Source organism: Narcine bancroftii, chromosome 3 (genome assembly GCF_036971445.1).
Source record: "Narcine bancroftii isolate sNarBan1 chromosome 3, sNarBan1.hap1, whole genome shotgun sequence".
In the NCBI taxonomy this organism is placed as follows: domain Eukaryota; kingdom Metazoa; phylum Chordata; class Chondrichthyes; order Torpediniformes; family Narcinidae; genus Narcine; species Narcine bancroftii.
Genome location: NC_091471.1, coordinates 112,766,957 through 112,787,144, shown reverse-complemented (window position 1 = coordinate 112,787,144; position 20,188 = coordinate 112,766,957). Strand labels below are relative to the sequence as shown.

General features: G+C 37.0%; 1 protein-coding gene across 10 annotated transcripts in view; it reads left to right on the top strand.

Annotated features, from left to right (window-relative positions):
* Nucleotides 1-20,188, top strand: part of wdr19 (WD repeat domain 19) — a 184,735-nt gene that overhangs the window by 65,915 nt on the left and 98,632 nt on the right. For 8 of the 10 annotated variants that reach the window (XR_011353628.1, XR_011353629.1, XM_069924913.1 and 5 more), the window contains 5 exons: nt 693-799; nt 8,350-8,391; nt 10,557-10,679; nt 12,245-12,394; nt 12,717-12,864. Coding sequence is in view for 8 of the 10 variants with exons in the window: in XM_069924913.1 (XP_069781014.1) it covers nt 693-799; nt 8,350-8,391; nt 10,557-10,679; nt 12,245-12,394; nt 12,717-12,864 (570 nt within the window). In the remaining 2 variants the exon portion in view is untranslated. The remainder of the gene's footprint in view (nt 1-692; nt 800-8,349; nt 8,392-10,556; nt 10,680-12,244; nt 12,395-12,716; nt 12,865-20,188) is intronic. The other 2 variants (XM_069924914.1, XM_069924911.1) reach the window with 1 other exon arrangement.

The window sequence follows — 20,188 nt, the reverse complement described above, 5'->3', positions numbered from 1 at the left end:
TTGTCATTCTAATTTCATGTTGAGTGAATTTTTATCTTTTAAACTATTTATTCTTAATGCAGGTGTATTAGTTAGGCATTATAAGAGTAAGTCTCAAGCAACTGAAAAATACACTTATCCAGCTTCTACCAATCCCCATTGGTGTCCTACCTCTGCCACTCTTTGAGAAAGAGAGTCGCAAAGATTCACAGCCATTTGAGTGAATTTTGTTTCTTTTCTGCATTATCCTTATTTTTAAATTGTGATCTCAGAATCTCCCGCAAGAAAATCTTGAATAAAAAGGAATCATGAAACATGTCCACATTCACGAGGGAAAGATTGCACAGGATTATAAATAATAGTCCTTGTACACAACTGAAGTCAGCAGTGGCAGCTAATGACTGAAATAATTGACACCAAGCTACTACTTCACCTACTATACCCTCTGTTCACTAATGCACTAGATCATGGGGGTGCCAGACTTCCACAATGACATCATTTGCAGAAAATTCTGCTTTGACAATAACTTCCTCCAGTTAGCTTTATTCTGTCACTACCTGTACTTAAATTAAGAAGATTTGTTGCTTAAACTTGGCTTGTTATTCTTTTGGTATTATGGATTTATCCAAATTTGCAAAATGTTATTGAATGACAAAGAAAGTTATTTTATTCCAAGAAGCACTAATGTATTTGCTGCTGTTTGAAATTGTTAGGAGTGGAGAAGCTGAAAGACGTGGAGTACTTGGGTACTGTAACTAACATGTGCTTGAATTCGGACTATGCAGCGGTTCTTTTTGAGTCGAGAGTTCAGCTACATATGGTAAATATGAAAGATATTCAAATTTTATACTTTTCTTTCCAAACTGCCATTTTTAAATCAGATTTTCTAGCTCTAGTAAATGCCTGATTTATCAAACTAGAATATTATAATACTGAAACAATGAAATTGTTCCTCTCTCGTAGAAATGTTTTAGACAGTTTAATTTTATATAAATACAAACATAAATTTTTTGTGAATAAGTACCATATTTTTACACCTATAACCCATGCATTATTTGCATTTTTTTATAAACTGGGTAACCCCTGCGTGTTATATGTGTGTATGCACTATACAAGAATTTTTTCACATTGAAACAATGCGCACAATTTATAGCGGGCATGGGAAAGTAGTAGTGGCAATGAAACAACATACATAATTTACAGCGAGCATGGGAAAATTATGGAGGCAATGAAATAACACACACAATTTATATTGATCGTGGGAAACTAATAGCAGCAATGAAACGTACGTATAATTTACGGACAAACGTGGGAATTGGGTACATACAAAATGGGGAAATTTCAAAATTTTGTTCTTGGAAGTCTCAGCAATATCTCTTTGACCAGTGTCATGGTATTCTGAGAAACAGGATATTCTGGCAAGGGCACTGCATCTTATCAATGTTAATTGCCTAGACCCATCCCCTGAAGGAGGAGATTAATATATCAAGTGCCTCTGAGACAACGTTAAGATGGTTTTGCACTATGGCATCAGTTTAATCATCCTCATTACATCAAATCAAACCATAAATCTCTCAATTGGACACTTTTTGACAAGATAAAGTTTATTTCAAAGAAAGGCTTTTTAAATCATTACAGAATTAAAATCCTGCTGAACTCTGAAGCCTGTCTTCGATCTTTTTAATTGATTCCTTCTATCCTTGCAAATAGCCACTGTATCTCATTCCTCTCGATCCTCTCCAAAGCTTGTTAATGTGTTGCAGGAGGATACCATTTTATATAATGGCCTATTGACACATTGGGGGTGGGGGGGGGTAGTTTAATGGGTTGTAAATTGCAGGAGATTAACTGTGGCAGATAGTGAGAATATGGAATGTGTTGTCTCTTCTCTCAAGTAAATGCAAATTGCTCTTGTGAGTTGGAATGTAGAATACTACACCCATGTGATCTATGCATGTGCATGCTCTACGAGAATATTTTTACATAGTTTAAGATTTTCCGCATGTAATATGTGTGTGCACATTTATATGCGTATGCACGTTATGTGAGTGAAAATATGGTATTTCCAAATTGAGCTTCCAAGAAACACTCCAATTAATTTTATGTTTTCTTGATATGAGGTACACCCAAAATATTTCAAGGACAATTTCCAAACAGCTTGACTGTAGATTGGGATGAATCCAGTCTTAAGGATCCTTAAGTATTCTCAAGACAACTACTGAAGATTAATTAGCAAAAAACATACAGCCAAGCAATTTGTCAATCCAGGAAAAAATATGATTGGTTTACAAGAGTATTTGTAAACATGTGGAGGAATAAATTCATAATGACAAGTCTGTTCTTTCAATTCTTGGTAATGAGCCATCTTTCCATGTTTAGACCAGAAGAACATTTTGGTACCTCACACAATGCTGCTTACCTTCTAGTTGTACATCATAATTAGTTTCATTGTCTGCCAAGTTCAACACATTCATTATAAGCAATAAGAACATATAATTTCATTTAAAAGTATAAAGAACAATTTGTATGTACATGCCTGTAAGTATACATAAAACATTTTTCTGGTTTATTTTGAGTTGCTATTAACTGCTACAAAACTTTCCACTGTGTATTATTTTTTTCTTCATTTTCTCCATTGAAGAATATATTTTGATCACTATTTTTGTGAAAAAGCGTAAGACTTACAATGTATGATTCCTACAGATTGTTTGCAATGTGCAAATTAATCATGAGCTCACAGCATGTCCTTTTTTTATTGTGCTATTTACCAACTCCATAGGATTGTTTATCTTCTGGTAATTATTTTCCAGACTTTAATAAGATTTACCCCTTTGGTCTCCTTTGTTTTCAGAGATTACCCACAAGCATATATACTCACTATCCCAGTTTTCAGGGTCTACCAGCAAGCGCATATACTTCATGTCCCCGTTTTCTAGGACTGGTTTTATACCCAACCACCAGCTAGTTCGTACTGGTGTTCGGAATGTAGTTTACTTATGGACTCAGTCCGAGTATATACAGTACAACTCCTGTAATGGATTTGTGCTAATATTAATCTTAAAATATTAAATATATATAGATAGATAGATATTTTAGTGAGGGAATGTTTCAAGTTCACACAGAGACACAGTTGGACTCAGAGAGAGAGAAGCCATTTTTGAGTCGAAGCGTCTAGGAAAACAATGCAATAAAGCTGAAGTGGCTTCTTAATTGAAACTCAAGAACAATGGGTATTGGCTGAAAAGCATTTGTGTGTACACACAGCATTCTGCTGGCAGCTGTTCATACAAGCAGCAATTTTAATTCCATGATTAACAGGCTATCTGGAGTCATATCCACTTATAAATGGACAGAGATGCTTTTAGCATATAGATGTGAATTAACTGGAAGTAACTTCAAAAGGCCATCTTGGAATGATTCATGCATTTGGAGAAATTATGTCATTTGATGAGAATTTAAGGAGAAACATATTACTGGAATAAGAGGCATTTTGAGACCAGAAGAAGCCTGGCCATCCTGTAGATAACACGGGATTAAAGGGGCTTGACCATCCTGTAAGTCCCACAGGATTTAAATGCAGTATTTTTTAAAAATGCTGCTTATGTTCTTCTTATGAAAAGGAGGAACACTAGGAAAGTGGTTTTGAAGACTTTAGCCACTTTGCTGTCTCTTTGGAAAAGAGGATAGAATTCTACTAGGTTCATTTTCATATGGCCACTTCATGTAGCCTTTTTCTGGGTTTGTGAAATCATCATGGAAGAAAATGTCTCTTTGGAAAAGAGACAGATGCTTCATGTGGAACACAGATTCCAAAATTTCTGTGCAAGAGAGAAAAAAATTATTTGCTTGAAGAAACATTGCTCTGAAAACAACTCTATAAAATAAATTTGAGAGTTTTAAAGAGGTCTGATGACTTGATGTTTCAAAATACTTCATATTGCTTTTGAGCAACAATTTAAAATCTGATGCTTCATACTTACTTCATAGTTGCTTTTAAAGAGCAGTAAAGATTTAAAGTTTCAACAAAAGCTTTCTGAGACTAAACTTTAAAAACATCTCTTTAGAATCAAGCTTAAACTGTAATTGTTTGGGTTTTAACACACACACACACACACACACACACACACACACACACACTTACATTTTGAGACAATTGAGAATTTTTGTTATTAATAATTAATAATAAAAATTAGTGTTTTGAAAAAAAACATTGTCTTGGTTATTACCATTGCTGCTGATCTAATACATACACTCTGATTATCCAAAATGGTTGGGACCAGGCCTATTTCGGATAAACAATATTTTTGGATAACTAGTGATTTTTTTTAAAACAGCCCAGCAGCAACAGCAAATCACTCGTAACAGTGTTTAAACAACATCAAACAACAATGGAAGGCTTTTTAACATAAAATAATGTTTCATTCTCACCAAAAGCCAACATGAACAAAATAAGTTTAAATCCAACACCAAAAACTCAAAATTCTACTCAGAAGTTTTTTTTTCAAAATTCCAAACTTTTTCCACCTGTGATATCAGTTCAGTCCAAAATTAATTTTGGATAACTGAGGATTTCTGATTGTTTCGGATATCCTTATTTATCCAAAAAATTTTTGGAGGTGAAGTAATGTCATTTTAGCTTTGAAATTTTTCGGATAAATGAAGATTTCTGATTTTTCTGAAATCCTCAATTAACTGAAAAAATTTTCTGGTGCTAAACAAATGTCATTTCAAGGTCCAAAATTTTTTGGGGTAACTGAAGATTTCAGATAATCCTATTTTGGATAATCAGAGTTTGTATTAAGGTTAAAAATGGTCAAAGGAGTTAAATTAGCAAAATATTCAGAACATCATCCACTAAACCTAATAGTTCAAGTTTCCTCTTATTTGTGAGATCAATATTTCAGCATCTTAATGGAATGTTATGAATACCTGTATTGATTCTTGGTACTGAATTTTGTTTATAATGTAAAGTATATTTTTAAAAAATCATAATTTAAAACAAAACTACTGCAGAAACAATCAATCTGCTTATATAAAAGCATAGATAGAAATTTGTATCTGTCTTTAAGGGGATTTGTTTTAAACTGAAAACTTTATCATCAAGCAACATTTTATGTTATTAAACTCTTCCTTTATTTATTTTGATATATAATAATTACATTAGCATATTGGACATTGAATTATTATTGCATTGTTTCCCAAGCTGAGACAGATTCTGAATTCAAATAAATTGTATTTAGAACCATAGCACTGAAAACAGACTATTCAGCCCTTCTCGTCTGTGCCGAAATATTTCGCTAGTCCATTCAACCTGCACCCAGTCCATAACCCTCAAGAGTCTCCCATCCATGTATCTATCCAACTTATTCTTAAAATGTAAGAGTAAGCCTGCATTTACTATGACTGATGGCAGCTCATTCATCCCCACCACCACTCTCTGAGTAAAGAAGTTTCCCCTAAACCTTTCCCCTTTACCCTAAAGCTATGTTCTCTCGTATTTATCTCTCCTGATCTAAGTTGAAAGAGCCTACTTGTATTTATTCTGTCTATACCCCTCATAATTTGGTAAACCTCTTATCATATCTCCCCTCATTCTTCTACACTCCAAGGAATTAATCTTTCCCTGTAACTCATCTCCTGAAGACCCAGCAACATCTTAGTAAATCTTCTCTACATTCTTTCAATCTTACTGACATTCTTCCTGTAGTTAAGCAACAAGAACTGCACATAATACTCCAAACTTGGCCTCACCAATGTCTTATAACATAAGTCTTATACCATAACATCGCAACTCCTATACTCAATACTTTGATTTATGAAGACCAAGATGCCAAAATCTTTCTTTACAACCCTGTCTACCTGTGACACCACTTTCAGTGAATTATGTATCTGTATTCCCAGATTCCTTTGCTCCTCCACATTCCTCAGTGCCCTACCATTTACTGTGTATGTCTTTGGTTTGTCCTTCCAAAATGCAACACCTCTCACTTGTCTGTATTAAATTGCATCTGCCAGATTCTGGCCCACTTTTCCAGTTGGTCCTGATCCCTCTGCAAGCTTTGAAAGCCTTTCTCGCTGTCCACAACACCTCCAATCTTAGTGTCATCAGCAAACTTGCTGATCCAATTTACCACATTATCATCCAGATCTTTGGTATAAACAACAAATGCTAATGGTCCCAGTATAGATCCCTGAGGCACACCAGTCACAGTCCTCCAGTCTGAGAAGCAATCATCCACTATCGCCATCTGACTTCTCCCATACAACCAATTTCAAATCCAATTTACAATCTCTCCATGCTTACCTAGTGTCTGAACTTTCTGAGCTAACCTTCCATGTGGAACCTTGTCAGAGGCCTTACTAAAGTCCATGTAGACAATATCCACAGCCTTTCCTTCCTTTTCTTTCTTGACAACCTCCTCAAAAAAACTCTATAAGATTCTTTAAACACGACCTACCATGCACAAAGCTATACTGACTATCCTTAATCAGCCCTTCCCTGTCCAAATACTTGTACATCCAATCTCTCAGAAGACCTCGATTAATTTACCTACTACCAACATGATGCTCATCAGCCTGAAATTTCCTGGTTTACTTTTGGACCCTTTTTTTTTAACAACAGAACATGAGATACCCTCCAATCCTCCAGCACCTCACCCTTGGTAAAGGTCATTTAAAATATTTCTGCCAGGGCCCCAGCAATTTCTACACTAGTCTCCCTCAAGGTTTAAGGGAATATCATTGTCAGGCCTGGGGGATTTATCTACCTTTATTCGCTGTAAGGCAGCAGGAACCTCCTCCTCCTTAATCTCTATATTTTCTATGCCACTACTGCTCGTTTCCCTTCCTTCCCTAAATACAATTTCCTAGGAAATGCTGATGCAAAAAAACTTTTAAGATCTCTCCCATCTCATGAAGTTCCACACATAAATGACCAATCTGATCTTCTAGGGAACCAATTTTGTCACTATCCTTTTACTCTAATATACTTCAGGTTTACCTTCACATTATCTGCCAAAGCAACCTCATGTCTTCTTTTAGCCTTCTTTTTTGAGGTTTTCTTGCATTTTTTTTATACACTTCAAGTACCTCATTTGCTCCTATACCTGTTTTACACCTCTTTCTCCTTCCAAATCAGATCCCCAATATCCCTCAAAAGGTTACCAAAACCTTCTAACCTTGCCTTTGATCCTGACAGGAACACACAAACTCTGTACTCTCATAATTTCTCCTTTGAAGGTCCTCTTCTCACCTCGCACATCCTTGCCGGAAAACAACCTATCCCAATCCATGCATTTTAGATCCTTTCTCATTTTCATAAAATTGGCCTTTCTCCAATTTAGAATCTCAACCTGAGGTCCAGACCTAACTTTTTCCATAATTAATGAAACTAAATAACTCATTGGACCCAAAATATTCCCCTCCATATACCCCTCACTTGACCTGTCTTGTTCATCAATATAAGATCCAATATTGCACTCTCTTTAGTTGGTACCTTGATATATTGATTCAGAAAACTGTCCTGAACACATTTGACAAACTCTAATCCATCCAGCCCTTTTACAGTATTGGAGTCCCAGTCAATATGTGGAAATTAAAATCTCCTAATATCACAACTCTGTTTCCTGTAACTGTCTGATATCTCTTTACAGATTTGCTCCTCCAATTTTCACGGACTATTTGGCGGTGTATAATACAACTCCTTTTCCATTCCATATAGCCTCAGTAGACAAGCCTTCTGGCCTTCCTGCCTAAGCACAGCTGTGATATTTTCCCTGACAATTGATGCTACTCCTTCCCCTTTCATCTCCCCATTCTATCGCGTCCAAAGCAACAGAAGCCCGGAATATTGAACTGCCAGTCGCGCCCATCCTGTAACCAAATTTCACTGATGGCCATAATGTCATAATTCCATGTGCTAATCTACGCTCCTTTCCTACAATACTCCTTGCATTGAAATAGATGCACCTGAGAACATTTCCACCACATTCAACCCTTTAAAATACAATTCTCCAATACAGCATTTTTCTTGAAATCAAAAAGTGAAACTGGTTGGTAAAGTCCCCAACATGCAAAATGAATTGCCAAATATTTTGGTAGAAGGTTTCTTGAAATTGGAGTAGAAAAGACACTATTATTATTCATGAAGTGTTTTCATCTCACAGCACTCCAGTATTAATACAAAAACCATCCTGGGCAGGCACCATTGATCCTGCCTACATGAGCAGTGTTAATGATTGATAAAACTTTATATGTAATGTAATAGTTCTTCGGCATAGTGTCAAGATTTTTTTTCTGTGCAACTTCCCCATAATATTACATTTGAAATAACTCCAAGGGCTAATAAATTTTTTTTTTTTTTATTTGTAGATCAATTCCAGCTTCGATTTTATGCTCCCAGTTATGCAGCAGGTATAAATCAGATTATTCAGAAAGGGTAATTTATTGAAATCAACTGGTCAATAAGTTTTGCTTTAGTTAAAAAGAAACGTTTATCTGGTCTAGCTGTATTTGGGATAATCCATAACCATGGAATAGTCTTATACAAATATATAACTAATTTGTCTGAAACAAAAGCACAAATTTACACATCTTTAAAATGAAGTTTGCCTCTCCACAACTGGCAAATAAAAATAATCAGATGACTAAACAATTAAAATCATTGACAGTAACAGCACCAAGAATAAAGCCATGTGGCACAGCATGACCATAATAGCTGAACGAAAGCTATTCAGATTAATGTCACGCCCCGGCTCACTCTCCACAGCATTGTAGTTGATCATTCAGATATTTTTAAAATGTAATATGAGTTTCTGTTTCCACCATACTCTCAGACTGAGTTTTAGGTCTCTATCACCTTTCTCTACTTGCCTCTAACCTATTATAAATTTGTTCCCACTTAATTTAGACATGCAGCGTAGTAACAGGCTCTTTTGGCCAATGAGCCTGTGCCGCTCAATTACACCCATTTGACCTACAACTCTGATACATTTTGAAGGGTGGGAGGAAACTGGGGCACCTGGAGGAAACCCTCACAGACACAGAGAAAACGTACAAACTCCTTACAGACAGTGCCAGATTTTGACCATGCTGCCCCTTGCTATTGAATTTGCAGCTAAGGAAAATACTTGCTTCATATTTACTATACCTAGGATTCTTGTGTTTTTATACATCTTGATTAATTCTTCCCTATGTCTCCTTTGAGCTAAAGAGAATGTCTATTTTGTAATCAAATGTTCTAAATTATAGCTAAATTCTTCTTTGGCTTGGCTTCGCAGACGAAGATTTATGGAGGGGTAAATGTCCACGTCAGCTGCAGGCTCGTTTGTGGCTGACAAGTCAGATGCGGGACAGGCAGACACGGTTGCAGGGGAAAATTGGTTGGTTGGGGTTGGGTGTTGGGTTTTTCCTCCTTTGTCTTTTGTCAGTGATAATAATAATCCCTTTCTGGTGCTTCATGTTTGCTATAAGGTATGACAGTATATGCACATAATATTCAAGTTGGGCATTACTAGTGCATCATTCAGTTCTCTTAAAAATCTTTTGTTCACAAAAGGAAGGTACCTATTATATCTTCTTAAACATTATCTACTTCTAATAATATTTCAACCTTGCTCTATAAGGTAATTCTGTTCCTTGACACTTCTCAGTATCTTGCTATTTACTGTGTATTTTGTTGCCTTGTTTGTTCGCTCCAGCTTTCTCCAGATTTAATACTGTTCTTTTCACTTGGCCAAACCATTGAAATTTTATGCAGACTGCAACTGACTCTCCTTCATCAGCCTGTGCCTTTTTCATTAATTAATAATAAAGAAGCACTTATGGCAGGCATTTTGACAGTTATGTGAACAGAAGGAATAGAGAATACAGACCATGTGCAGGCAGATGGGATTACTTTATTTGGCATAATTTTTGGTTCAAAGATTCTGTTCCTGTTTTCTGGTTTTTTTTGAGAGACAGGATATTTCATTATTCTCCATTATAAATTTTCTTGTAACTGCCTGTAAAGAACCTTTATTTGCCCTCATTAGAATTTTCCTTTGTTAATTTCTGTTGAAGTTCTTAATGTTTTTTTTTTATGACTTCAGCACATGATCATTGTGCCTGAAGGCATTTTGTTACAATTATGGTTTCAGGCAGAAACACTAAGTCACAGAACTCGTATAATTAATCATATCTGCCACCTGAAGTATTAACCCTGAGTCTTTCAACCTAGTGAATACTTCCAGCAGTTTCTTTATTTTGTATGTGAAAGAGCATGTTTCCTGTTCCTTTAATTTGAGGAATCAATCCTGCTTGTTAAGGAGGAAAGAAATGTTGATTATACCATAATTATATATGGAGCATAGATGCATTAGTCTTGGTGGCTAGAATGACTTTTCTCACTTTCCAATGCTCTTTGTAGTATGAGATACCATCAAATAAATTATTTCAAATTAATTGAAAATTATCTTGTGTATCTTTTGATCTTCCAGAATTTGTCACATTATTCCACTTGAAAACAGTTTTGAGTTCATTGAAGTTAAAATTTTGCAGTATATAGCAAATAGGTCATTGACAAACTGATTCTTTTGCAGATTGAAATGGAAGGTATTGAAGCACAGGAGGAAAGAGAAACTCGTCTTTTTCCTGAACATGATGACAAGTGCCGTGTAACATGTCATGCGCTTACTGCTGACTTCTTGATCTATGGAACAGATGTGAGTTCTCTGCTAATGTCATATAATCTCCACTGGAGTTGATTTCTTTAATAATCCTTGCCAAAAATGGTCACCAGCCTCTGCACTGCATAATTGTCCCAGATGATGTGGCTGAGATACTAAATACCTATTAAAGTAAAACACTCCAGCTTAATGGACTGAATGGCCTCCTGCTATGATATGTAATATTCTAATATCCAGCCTTTCAAAATAAAAGCTTCAGACATTTAAATCTTCCATCAAACCCAAATAGAATTTTTATTGTTGTTGACCTGGTATAATTAAATAGTAGTATATCAAAAAAATCTGAGTTCTTAGTTAATCTGTTTCAGTGTTGTTCACAGATGAAACAATGTCTGCACAAATTCCTCACAGCCTTATTTTTTCTTCTAATGCATTTCTGCATCTGTCCCTAGATTTAAAAATAATTCCTTCAGGCCATTTGTAATTGGATATTTCTAAATCACGAATGCCTCACTTTTGGCCTTTCATTTCCTTTAATACTACTGTAGCTCTTTCACACCATCATTAATGCCCTGACATTCACTGAGCTTTTACCTTCATTGTGATCTAATTCCCCTTGCTGTGTGCCATAAAGAACCTCGAATCATGACATTTCACGAACAGCGCTGAAGCCAAATAGCTTGTCCAGGCATGGAAACTGTAAAGCAAATATTTCAATCAAACCTGTTATGCAGGAGATGCAATGGATCTAGTACCTCTCTAGATAGTTGATGTTACACTGGTTTAAATCCTGACGATACAATTACATTGTTAGTTAGAAGTAAAGTTATATTGCTGAACTATTGCCCCAGTGACACTCCTAGGATGGAAGAGGTAGTGCAGCAGTTACAATGATGTGGGTTTGATTCTGACTTCTGGTGCTGCCTTTGTGAAGCTTTCATATGACCATATGGGTTTCCCTGGTCCTCTGGCTTCGTCCCACATCTCAAAATGTTCTGATGTTAGATTAATTGGCTACTGAAAATTCCCACACTGAGTTATAGAAGAATCCAGTTTAATGTAAAAGGTTATGGGAAAATGAGTGGGGAATGGAATTGTGATTAAAAACCCAGAAATGCTGGAGGAACTCAGCAGGTTGCGCAACATCTACAGGAGGTAAGGATATATAACCAAAGTTCTTAGCCCTTCTTCAGAATGGGATTGATGGGTTTACTTTAACATCCAGCATAGAATCAGTGGCCTCTTTTTTTTCATATAATCAGAAAACTGGAAGCTTGGAGGCAAGATTTAGTGAAATGATTATTAGTCATCTGGACACAAGCCTTGAGCATCTGCTACCTGTAGACAGATATGAAATCATCCTTATAAAGGGAGACATTTCATTGTTTAAATTCTACATGAAATGTTGCCCGTCAAAGGGTGATCTCAAATATCTGCTCAGGCAGCCTCTTCAATTTGGAACCTTATTGATATTGATGATCTTGGAAAATAAAATTTAGAGCCATGCTTACAAGTTACAACAGGTGATGTACATCTTAATCACAAATTTCACCAAATTGCTTATGATCATTGATGATACTTTCATGACTTCCTTGTTTCAGACTGGCATCATCCAGTATTTCTATATTGAGGACTGGCAATACGTGAATGAATATCGGCATTCAGTCGGTATCCGTAAAGTTTTCCCTGATCCCACTGGAACCAGAATGGCATTCATTGATGACAAGTGTGATGGATTTATCTACTGCCCAGTGAGTACTGATCCCTTCAGTGTCATTGGGCATCAGAGTATTGTGACATTATCTTACTGTTTTAGTTTTTCTTCTTAGATTAAAAAAAGAAAAAAAAATTTTAAAGGGGGGAGCTGGAGTGACAATATTATAATTAAATAAAATGTTCCAAATGTGTTAATTTAATTTTTAAATAATATCTTTATGGCTAGACTGCAGAACCTTGTTTTCACAGCAAAACCTCTTGTGATTCTAGAACGATGTCAGCATGTGTGTGTATATATATTTTGTTTTTAATTTTGAACAAATGATTTTGATTCTTACTAACCTTGGACTTTTAAAGGTGAATGATAGTGCATATGAGATCCCAAATTTTCCCACAACTGTCAGAAACATTCTCTGGGACCATTTCACAATGGATAAAGGAGTCTTTATTGCTCATGATGATGATAAAGTATATACCTATGTCTTTCACAAGGGCACAATTCAAGGTAATACAATTTTAGATGCATGAATTGAGTACCATGTTATCATAATATACACATAATTCCTTCCTCATTCTATGGAATAAAATATATACAGAAACATCAATAAGGGTAGTACAATTTAGACTGTAGCATGTCCAATAAAGTTTAATGTTCTTACTTGTTTTACCCTCCTACTACAATTACAATTAGGCTGTTTTTTGTATTGTTTATTTTAGATCTGCATTATTCTTTTACAGTAGTCTTCTAAATGCTACAGTTCAAGGATAAAGATATTGGTTGCTGGTCTATAAATCATTAATTGTTGTGTAAATAGTAAAGATGACACTGTACTTTGTACAATTGCAATATCTTTTTCTGAATATTTTATTTAAAATTTGAAAACTATGATACATCTAATCAAAAAAGACAAACATTACAAACAATAATAAAAATGGTGTATATAAATCCCTCCATACCTAACCCAACAAAAAAACAGAAAGAAACAAAAGGAGATATAAACCACAATAACATAATTAAGTACCATGAATTAAAACACCACCACCACAGCATGGCCAGAGAATTCACAATTTTAAACCCATATAATCCAAATAAGGGCCCCATACTTTCCGATTTAAAAAAAAATTATCACGTAAATAATACGTTACTTTTTCAAATGGAATACAAGATCTCAATTCCATATGCCATCTATGTAAACTCAAATCAATCTAATTTTTCCATGTAATCGCTATACATTTTCTAGCGACAGCTAATGCTAATCTCAAAAATGCTATTTGAAATCTAGTCAACCTCAATTCCAAACTCAATTACCTAACAAAGTAATAATGAATCCCAACAGAATTTTAAACTTAAAAGTATGTTCAAATGATTCTTTAAGTCACATTCAAAAAAGACTTTACAATATCATATAACCAAGTAGAATGTGAAAAAGAACCTACCTCCTTCCGACATCTAAAACATAAATCTGAAGAAGATAAATTATATCTCTTTATTTTTCCGGGGTTAAATATAATTGATGTATAAAATTATAATAAACTAATCTATATCTCATATTAATAATCTTAGTCATGCTATCTTTACATATATTCCTCCAATTATCTTGATTAATGTTAATCCCTAAATCTTTTTCCCATTTTAACCTAGACTTTTGCAAATCTAACTTAAGCATTTTACTCTGAAATAGCAAATACATTTCAGATATACATCTCTTCTTCCCACCTACTATAAGTAAAGTTTCAAAATGAAATTGTCCAGATAATCTTAAAGTATAACCAAAATTATCCAATAATAAAGCTCCAACTTGAAATAACAAAAAAAAATTTGACGGTATTTCATATTTCTCTTTCATTTCAAAAGAAATAAAATAGCCCACTCCAAAACAATCTTGTACAATTTTAATTTCTTTTTGGTCCCATAATTTCAAAAACTGATTATTAAGCGTAAAAGGAAAAAGTTTATTCTGATACAAAGGTGTCTTCCCTGAAATTTTCCCTTGTGTACCTATTTCTTCATTTATCACATTCTGTAGCGGCCAATACATAGGACAGATGCCGCTGCTGGCGCGCAGTCCATGGGTCCTTTGACATAGTGAGGACCTGAGTGAGTGGTTTGTGGTCAGTGAAAACGGTTAATGGCCTGCCCTCCAGGAAGTACCGGAAGTGTCTGATGGCCAGGTACAGGGCCAGGAGTTCCCTGTCTAAGGCACTGTATTTCATTTCTGGGGGGTGGAGGTGCCTGCTGAAGAAGGCAAGCGGGCACCACTGGCCGTTGACTGATTACTCCAGGACGCCCCCGACGGCCGTGGCTGACGTGTCCACCAAGAGCACGGTGTGGGCGTCTGGCTGCGGGTGGGCTAGTACGGTGGCACTCGCCAGGGCGACTTTATCGCAATGAAAGGGTTCTCGGCCTCTTCCGTCCATTCCAAGGTTTTGTTCTTGGCGACGACAAGTGCGAGCAACGGCTGCATGATGTGAGCGGCTCCCGGGATGAAAAGTGGTAAAAGTTGACCATGCCGGCAAACTACTGTAGACCTTTGAGGGTGTCGGGCTTCAGGAACTGCGACCTTCTTGGGTGCCGGGGCGGTTCCGACCATGGAGATGGTATGGCCTAGGAACTGCAAGGACTGCTTGCCGAACTGGCACTTGGCCACGTTGACGTGAGGCCAAGCTCTGCCAGACGGGCGAACAACGCACGGAGATGGACCTTGTGTTTATCGTGGTCCCGACTGGCGACGAAGATGTCATCGAGATAGATAAACACAAAGTCCAAGTCTTTGCCCACTGCGTCCATCAGGCGTTGGAATGTCTGGGTTGCATTTTTAAAGCCGAAGGCCATCCGCAGGAACTCAAATAGGAAGAACGGGGTGATGATCACCGTCTTGCCGATGTCGTCGGGGTGGACTGGGATCTGTTGGTAACCCCTTACCAGGTTGACCTTCAAGAAAATCCAGGCATCGTGTAAGTTGGCTGTAAAATCCTGGATGTGCGGGATGGGGTATCGGTCTGGTGTGGTCACATCATTGAGGCGACGGTAGTCCCCGCACGGGCGCCAACCCCTGTGTCCATGTGGAGGGGGGAGGCCTAAGGGCTATCCGATCTACGGATAATCCAACTCCTGCAGTCGGGAGAACTCATCCTTTGCCAGTTGCAGCTTCTCGGGGGGCAACCATTTGGCTTTGGCATGAAGGGGGGCCCTGGTTCAAAATATGGTGGCAGATTCCATGTTGGGGCATGGTGGAAGTAAACTGTGGTTGCAGGATGGAGGGGAACTCGTCGAGCATGCGAGAGTACTCGTCCTTGGGGGTGCGGATGTAAGCTATTCCCGGGCCGCAGCATCTGTGGCGTTGAGACGGATGGATTGGAAGCTGCGGGCATGTACCAACCGCTTGCATTTGATGTCCACCAACGGGCTGTGCGCCCAGAGGAAATTGGCTCCCAACAGCGCTGTGCCCACAGAGGCCAGTACGAACTTCCAGCGGAACTTGTCCTTGCCAATCTAGATCTGTGTGCTGCATGTGCCGAAAGTCTTGATGGAGGATCCTTTGGCCGCCCGTAGGGTTGGGCCCTGTGCGCGGGTGCGGGTCTTGAGGGCAGTCGGGGGGAGCTCAGTTCTGCTCCGGTGTCTGATCAGTCGGCCACTGGACTTATCAACCACATGCAGAAGGCTGTTCGCGTAGCCAGCCGCTGCAGCCATTAACGGCAACAGGCCGGGCCGTTTCCCTGGAACAAACAGGGCTGTCTGCACTTGTGGGCTTGGGACCCCAGTGTTGATGGTAGAAACACCAGGTGGGATGGTGTTCTTCTGGCCTGTGTTTGGGGGGCGCTTACGGCTGATTGGGTCCTGGGCAGGTGATTTGGCTAAGGGCGGTCTCGTTTTCTCACTTGGTCCGCCAGAGGACGTCTGCGCGGGCTGCAACTCTGCGTGGATTTGAGAAATCCTCATCTGCCAGCAGGAATTGGATGTCCTTAGGTATCTGTTCAAGGAAAGCCTGTTCGAATATCAAGCAGGATCTGTCGCCCTCTGCTAGCGCCAGCATTTCATCCATGAGGGCAGATATGGTTCTGTTGCCCAGACTATCCAGGTGTAGGAGCCGGGTGGCGCGTTGCCGCTAGGAGAGGCCGAAGGTGCTGAGGAGGAGGCTTTTGAGACCGAGGTATTTACCTTCCTCCGGTGGGTCGTGAATGAGGTTGTCCACGCTTGCTGCGGTTTCTTCATTGAGCGTGCTCACAATATCGTAGAACATCATAGCGTCTGATGTGATGTGTCGGAGGCAAAACTGCGCTTCCGCCTGCCTGAACCAAGTGCGTGGGCGATGTGTCCAGAAGGGGGAAAGTTTCACTGCAACCGTGTTGATTGCTGCGGAATCCATATCGGGAGGCCAGAAAACCATCTGGACTTGCTGGAGTCACCATTGTAGCAGCTGCTACACAGAATGAAACACAGCACTACCACGTTGGAGGTTTCAAACGAACTGTTTATTTGAACTTTGCGCATGCCCCTTTAAGGGCGGCGTGAGCTCCGGCCCCGCGTCGGCAGTGACGTCACCACACTCACCCGAGGAGCGCACCTTGGCCTAATACATGAGGCATGGAGGTCCCCCAACGGCGCCATCTTATCACAGCAGCCTAGCCAGTGCGGCAGTACAAGTGGGGCTGGTTCACCACGAGGATGTGCGCCGTCACAATTCCATAATTTAATCAAGTGTATTAAAATAGGTGACTTATAATGATGTAACAATTTAGGATTCCATTTATAAATAAATTGATCTATCTTCTTCTCACCAATTTGAGATAATTCACTATTTGCCTATACCAATAATTTTCCCAAATCAAACTTTTAATTGTGCTGCTTTATAATAATTTTGAAAATTTGGAAGCTGTAACTCATATTTTCAAGTTAAATTTTGTAAAAACATCCTTGCCATCTTATCTTTCCACAAAAATTTCCTTAAAATAGAACTCAATTTTTTTTAAAAAATTTAGGAACTTTACAAGGAATAGATTGAAAAAAATATTGTAATCTGGGGAAAACATTCATCTTAATACCGTTTTCTCTACCTATTAATGTTATCGGTAAATCTTTCCATTGATTTAAATTATTCTTAATTTTATAAAACAAAGGTAAGTAATTTAATTCATACAAATGATTAAAATTATTCTCTACTTTAACACCTAAATACTTAATTTGAGCTGACCATCTAAATTTAACAACATTTTTGCAACAAGTGTAATCCTCCTCAGACAGTGACATAATCTCACTTTTTTTCCCAATTAATTTTATTATATAGCTGTTTTAAAGATTTCTGAGGTTCTGTTAAATATATCAAAACAATATTGTCCAACAAATTAATTTTAAACTCATCAGATATACCTTAATATTGTTATCTTGCCTTATCAGTTGTGCCAAAGGTTCAATAACTAATGCAAAAAGAGCTGGTGACAATGGGCGGCCTTATCTAGTAGATCTTTCCAGTACAAATGGCAAAGATACCTGCCCATTTGTCACAACTCTAGCGATAGGATTTTTATATAGAGCCTGAATCCAACCAATAAATACAGGTCCAAATTTAAACTTTTCCAGTACTTTAAACAAAAAAAACTCCATTCTACTCTATCAAATGCTTTTTCAGCATCTAATGATATAGGTTGGGTTACTCCTGAGAAATATGAATTTAAAAAAATCAATTTAACAATATTATCTTCAGAATAATGAGTTTTTATGAATCCAGCTTGATCTAAATGAATCAAAATTTTGCCAATCTATTTGCTACCTGCCATTACAATCTTATAATCAAATTTAATAATGAAATAGGTCTATAAGATTCAACTTTCAAAGGATCTCTATCTTTTTTAAGAATAACTAATAATTGCCTGAGAAAAAGAATCCGGAAATGAATGAACCTCCATCGCCTGTTTCAATGCTTCCATTAACAAAGGTATTATCAAATCCTGAATTTTTAAATAAAATTCCACAGAAAAATCCATCTTCACCATTAAGCATGGATTGAAGTGCTTCTCTTATCTCTCTATAAGTAAATGGAGTTTCCACATTAATATTCCAATTGCTCCAAGAAGGTAGATTAATATTAGATTTAAAAAATTGTCAGTTTTAGCTTCATCCTTCCCTAATTCAGAAAAATCAATTTCTCATAAAATTCCTTAAATACATCATTTATCTTTTGGGGTTTTTTCTTAATCTTAGAATCTTTCCTAACCACATTAATCGTTCTTGAAGCCTGTTCCAATTTCAACTGCCAAGCTAAAACCTTATGTGCCCTTTCCCCTAATTCATAATATCTTTGATTAGTTCTAGGTAGTAATTTTTCAAACTTTTAAGTTTGTAATGAATAATACCATAATTTCTTATTAATCAATTGTATCTTTTTAATTTCGGTTGAATTCTTCTGTATTTCTTTTTCTAATAACTCTATCTCCTTCTCCAATTTATTAAACTCAGAAGATTACTGTTTCTAATATAGGTCAAAACTCTCTCATGCTTAATTGTGATATTGAGCCCATTAACATTAAATGTTGCAAAATTTAAATTAGACAACATTTTAATCTATACCATTAAACTTCCATGCCTGATATGGTCAATCTGAAATAAATGTTCTACCTCTTTACTAAACAGAAAAAGATAAGACCAAAAAAAAGGAAGAAATCATAAAAGGAAAAAAAAACCTCAGGAAAAAAAAAGTACTGTATTACTCCTTCTACTATGACGAGAAGTGACCAATGCCACAAAATGGCCAACAACTTTGGAAGGAGAAATGAACAATACCACCTTTCCCCGAACAGAACAATAAAAGAATCATCAAAAGTAAAACATTTCAAATATGATGAGCTTCCTCCAAATCTCTATTAACTTGATCATCATCAATATCAATTTCAACTAATTGATAATGTTCCCTCTCTTGCAAACCATTTTTATTCTCTTCATAAGCTGGTTTCAATTAATGAGAAGAATGTTCTGGACTTTTCTTCTGCTTATTATCTGGCAGACAATTAGCAAATGTAAGAGCTTCAGCATCATCACTAAAAAATTGAGATTGAAAATCTCCATTAAAAAAAAGTTTAAGAACAGCAGGGTATCTGAAGGCAAATTTATATCCTTTCTTCCACTATACACCTTTGGCAGAGTTAAACTCTTTACGACATTTAATAATAGATTGACTCAAATCTGCATTAAAAAACTCTACTATTCTTAACCACCAACAGGCCCTGGTGTTTCCTTGCATTTTGAACTGCTACAAGTAAAATCATCTCTCTACCTTGATAATGCAAACATCTGATCAATATAGACCATGGCGCCTGTCCAGGAAGAAGTTTTTTTCTAATCACTCTATTGAGCTCTATCCAATTCCAACCCATTTGGAAAATATTCTTCCCCTAAAACTTCAGGAATCCATTTCTGGAAAAATTGATCCGGATCTTGACCTTCAAAATTTTCTGGTAAACCAACAATTTTAACATTGTTTCTTCAATTTTGATTCTCCAAAGCATCAATTTTCTTCAATTAATAATTTCTCTGAATTTCCCATCCAGTAACTGAATCCTTCATCTGTTCCATCTTTCTTTACATTGCTCTGCATCATCCTAACAATCATGAAAATCCTCTTCAGTCTTCTTAAATTTGTCTTGCACTTTATCCACCAGCTTCACACACTTCGCCACATCAGACTTAATTTATCAGACTTAATTGATGTCATTTCTTCTATCATATCAGTAAATTGTTATTTCAAAGATGAAAAGCCTTGATTTATCTGATTTGCCATAGTCTCTATTTGTTTAGATAATATATCAAATTAACTTGCTGAACCTGAATAATGAGG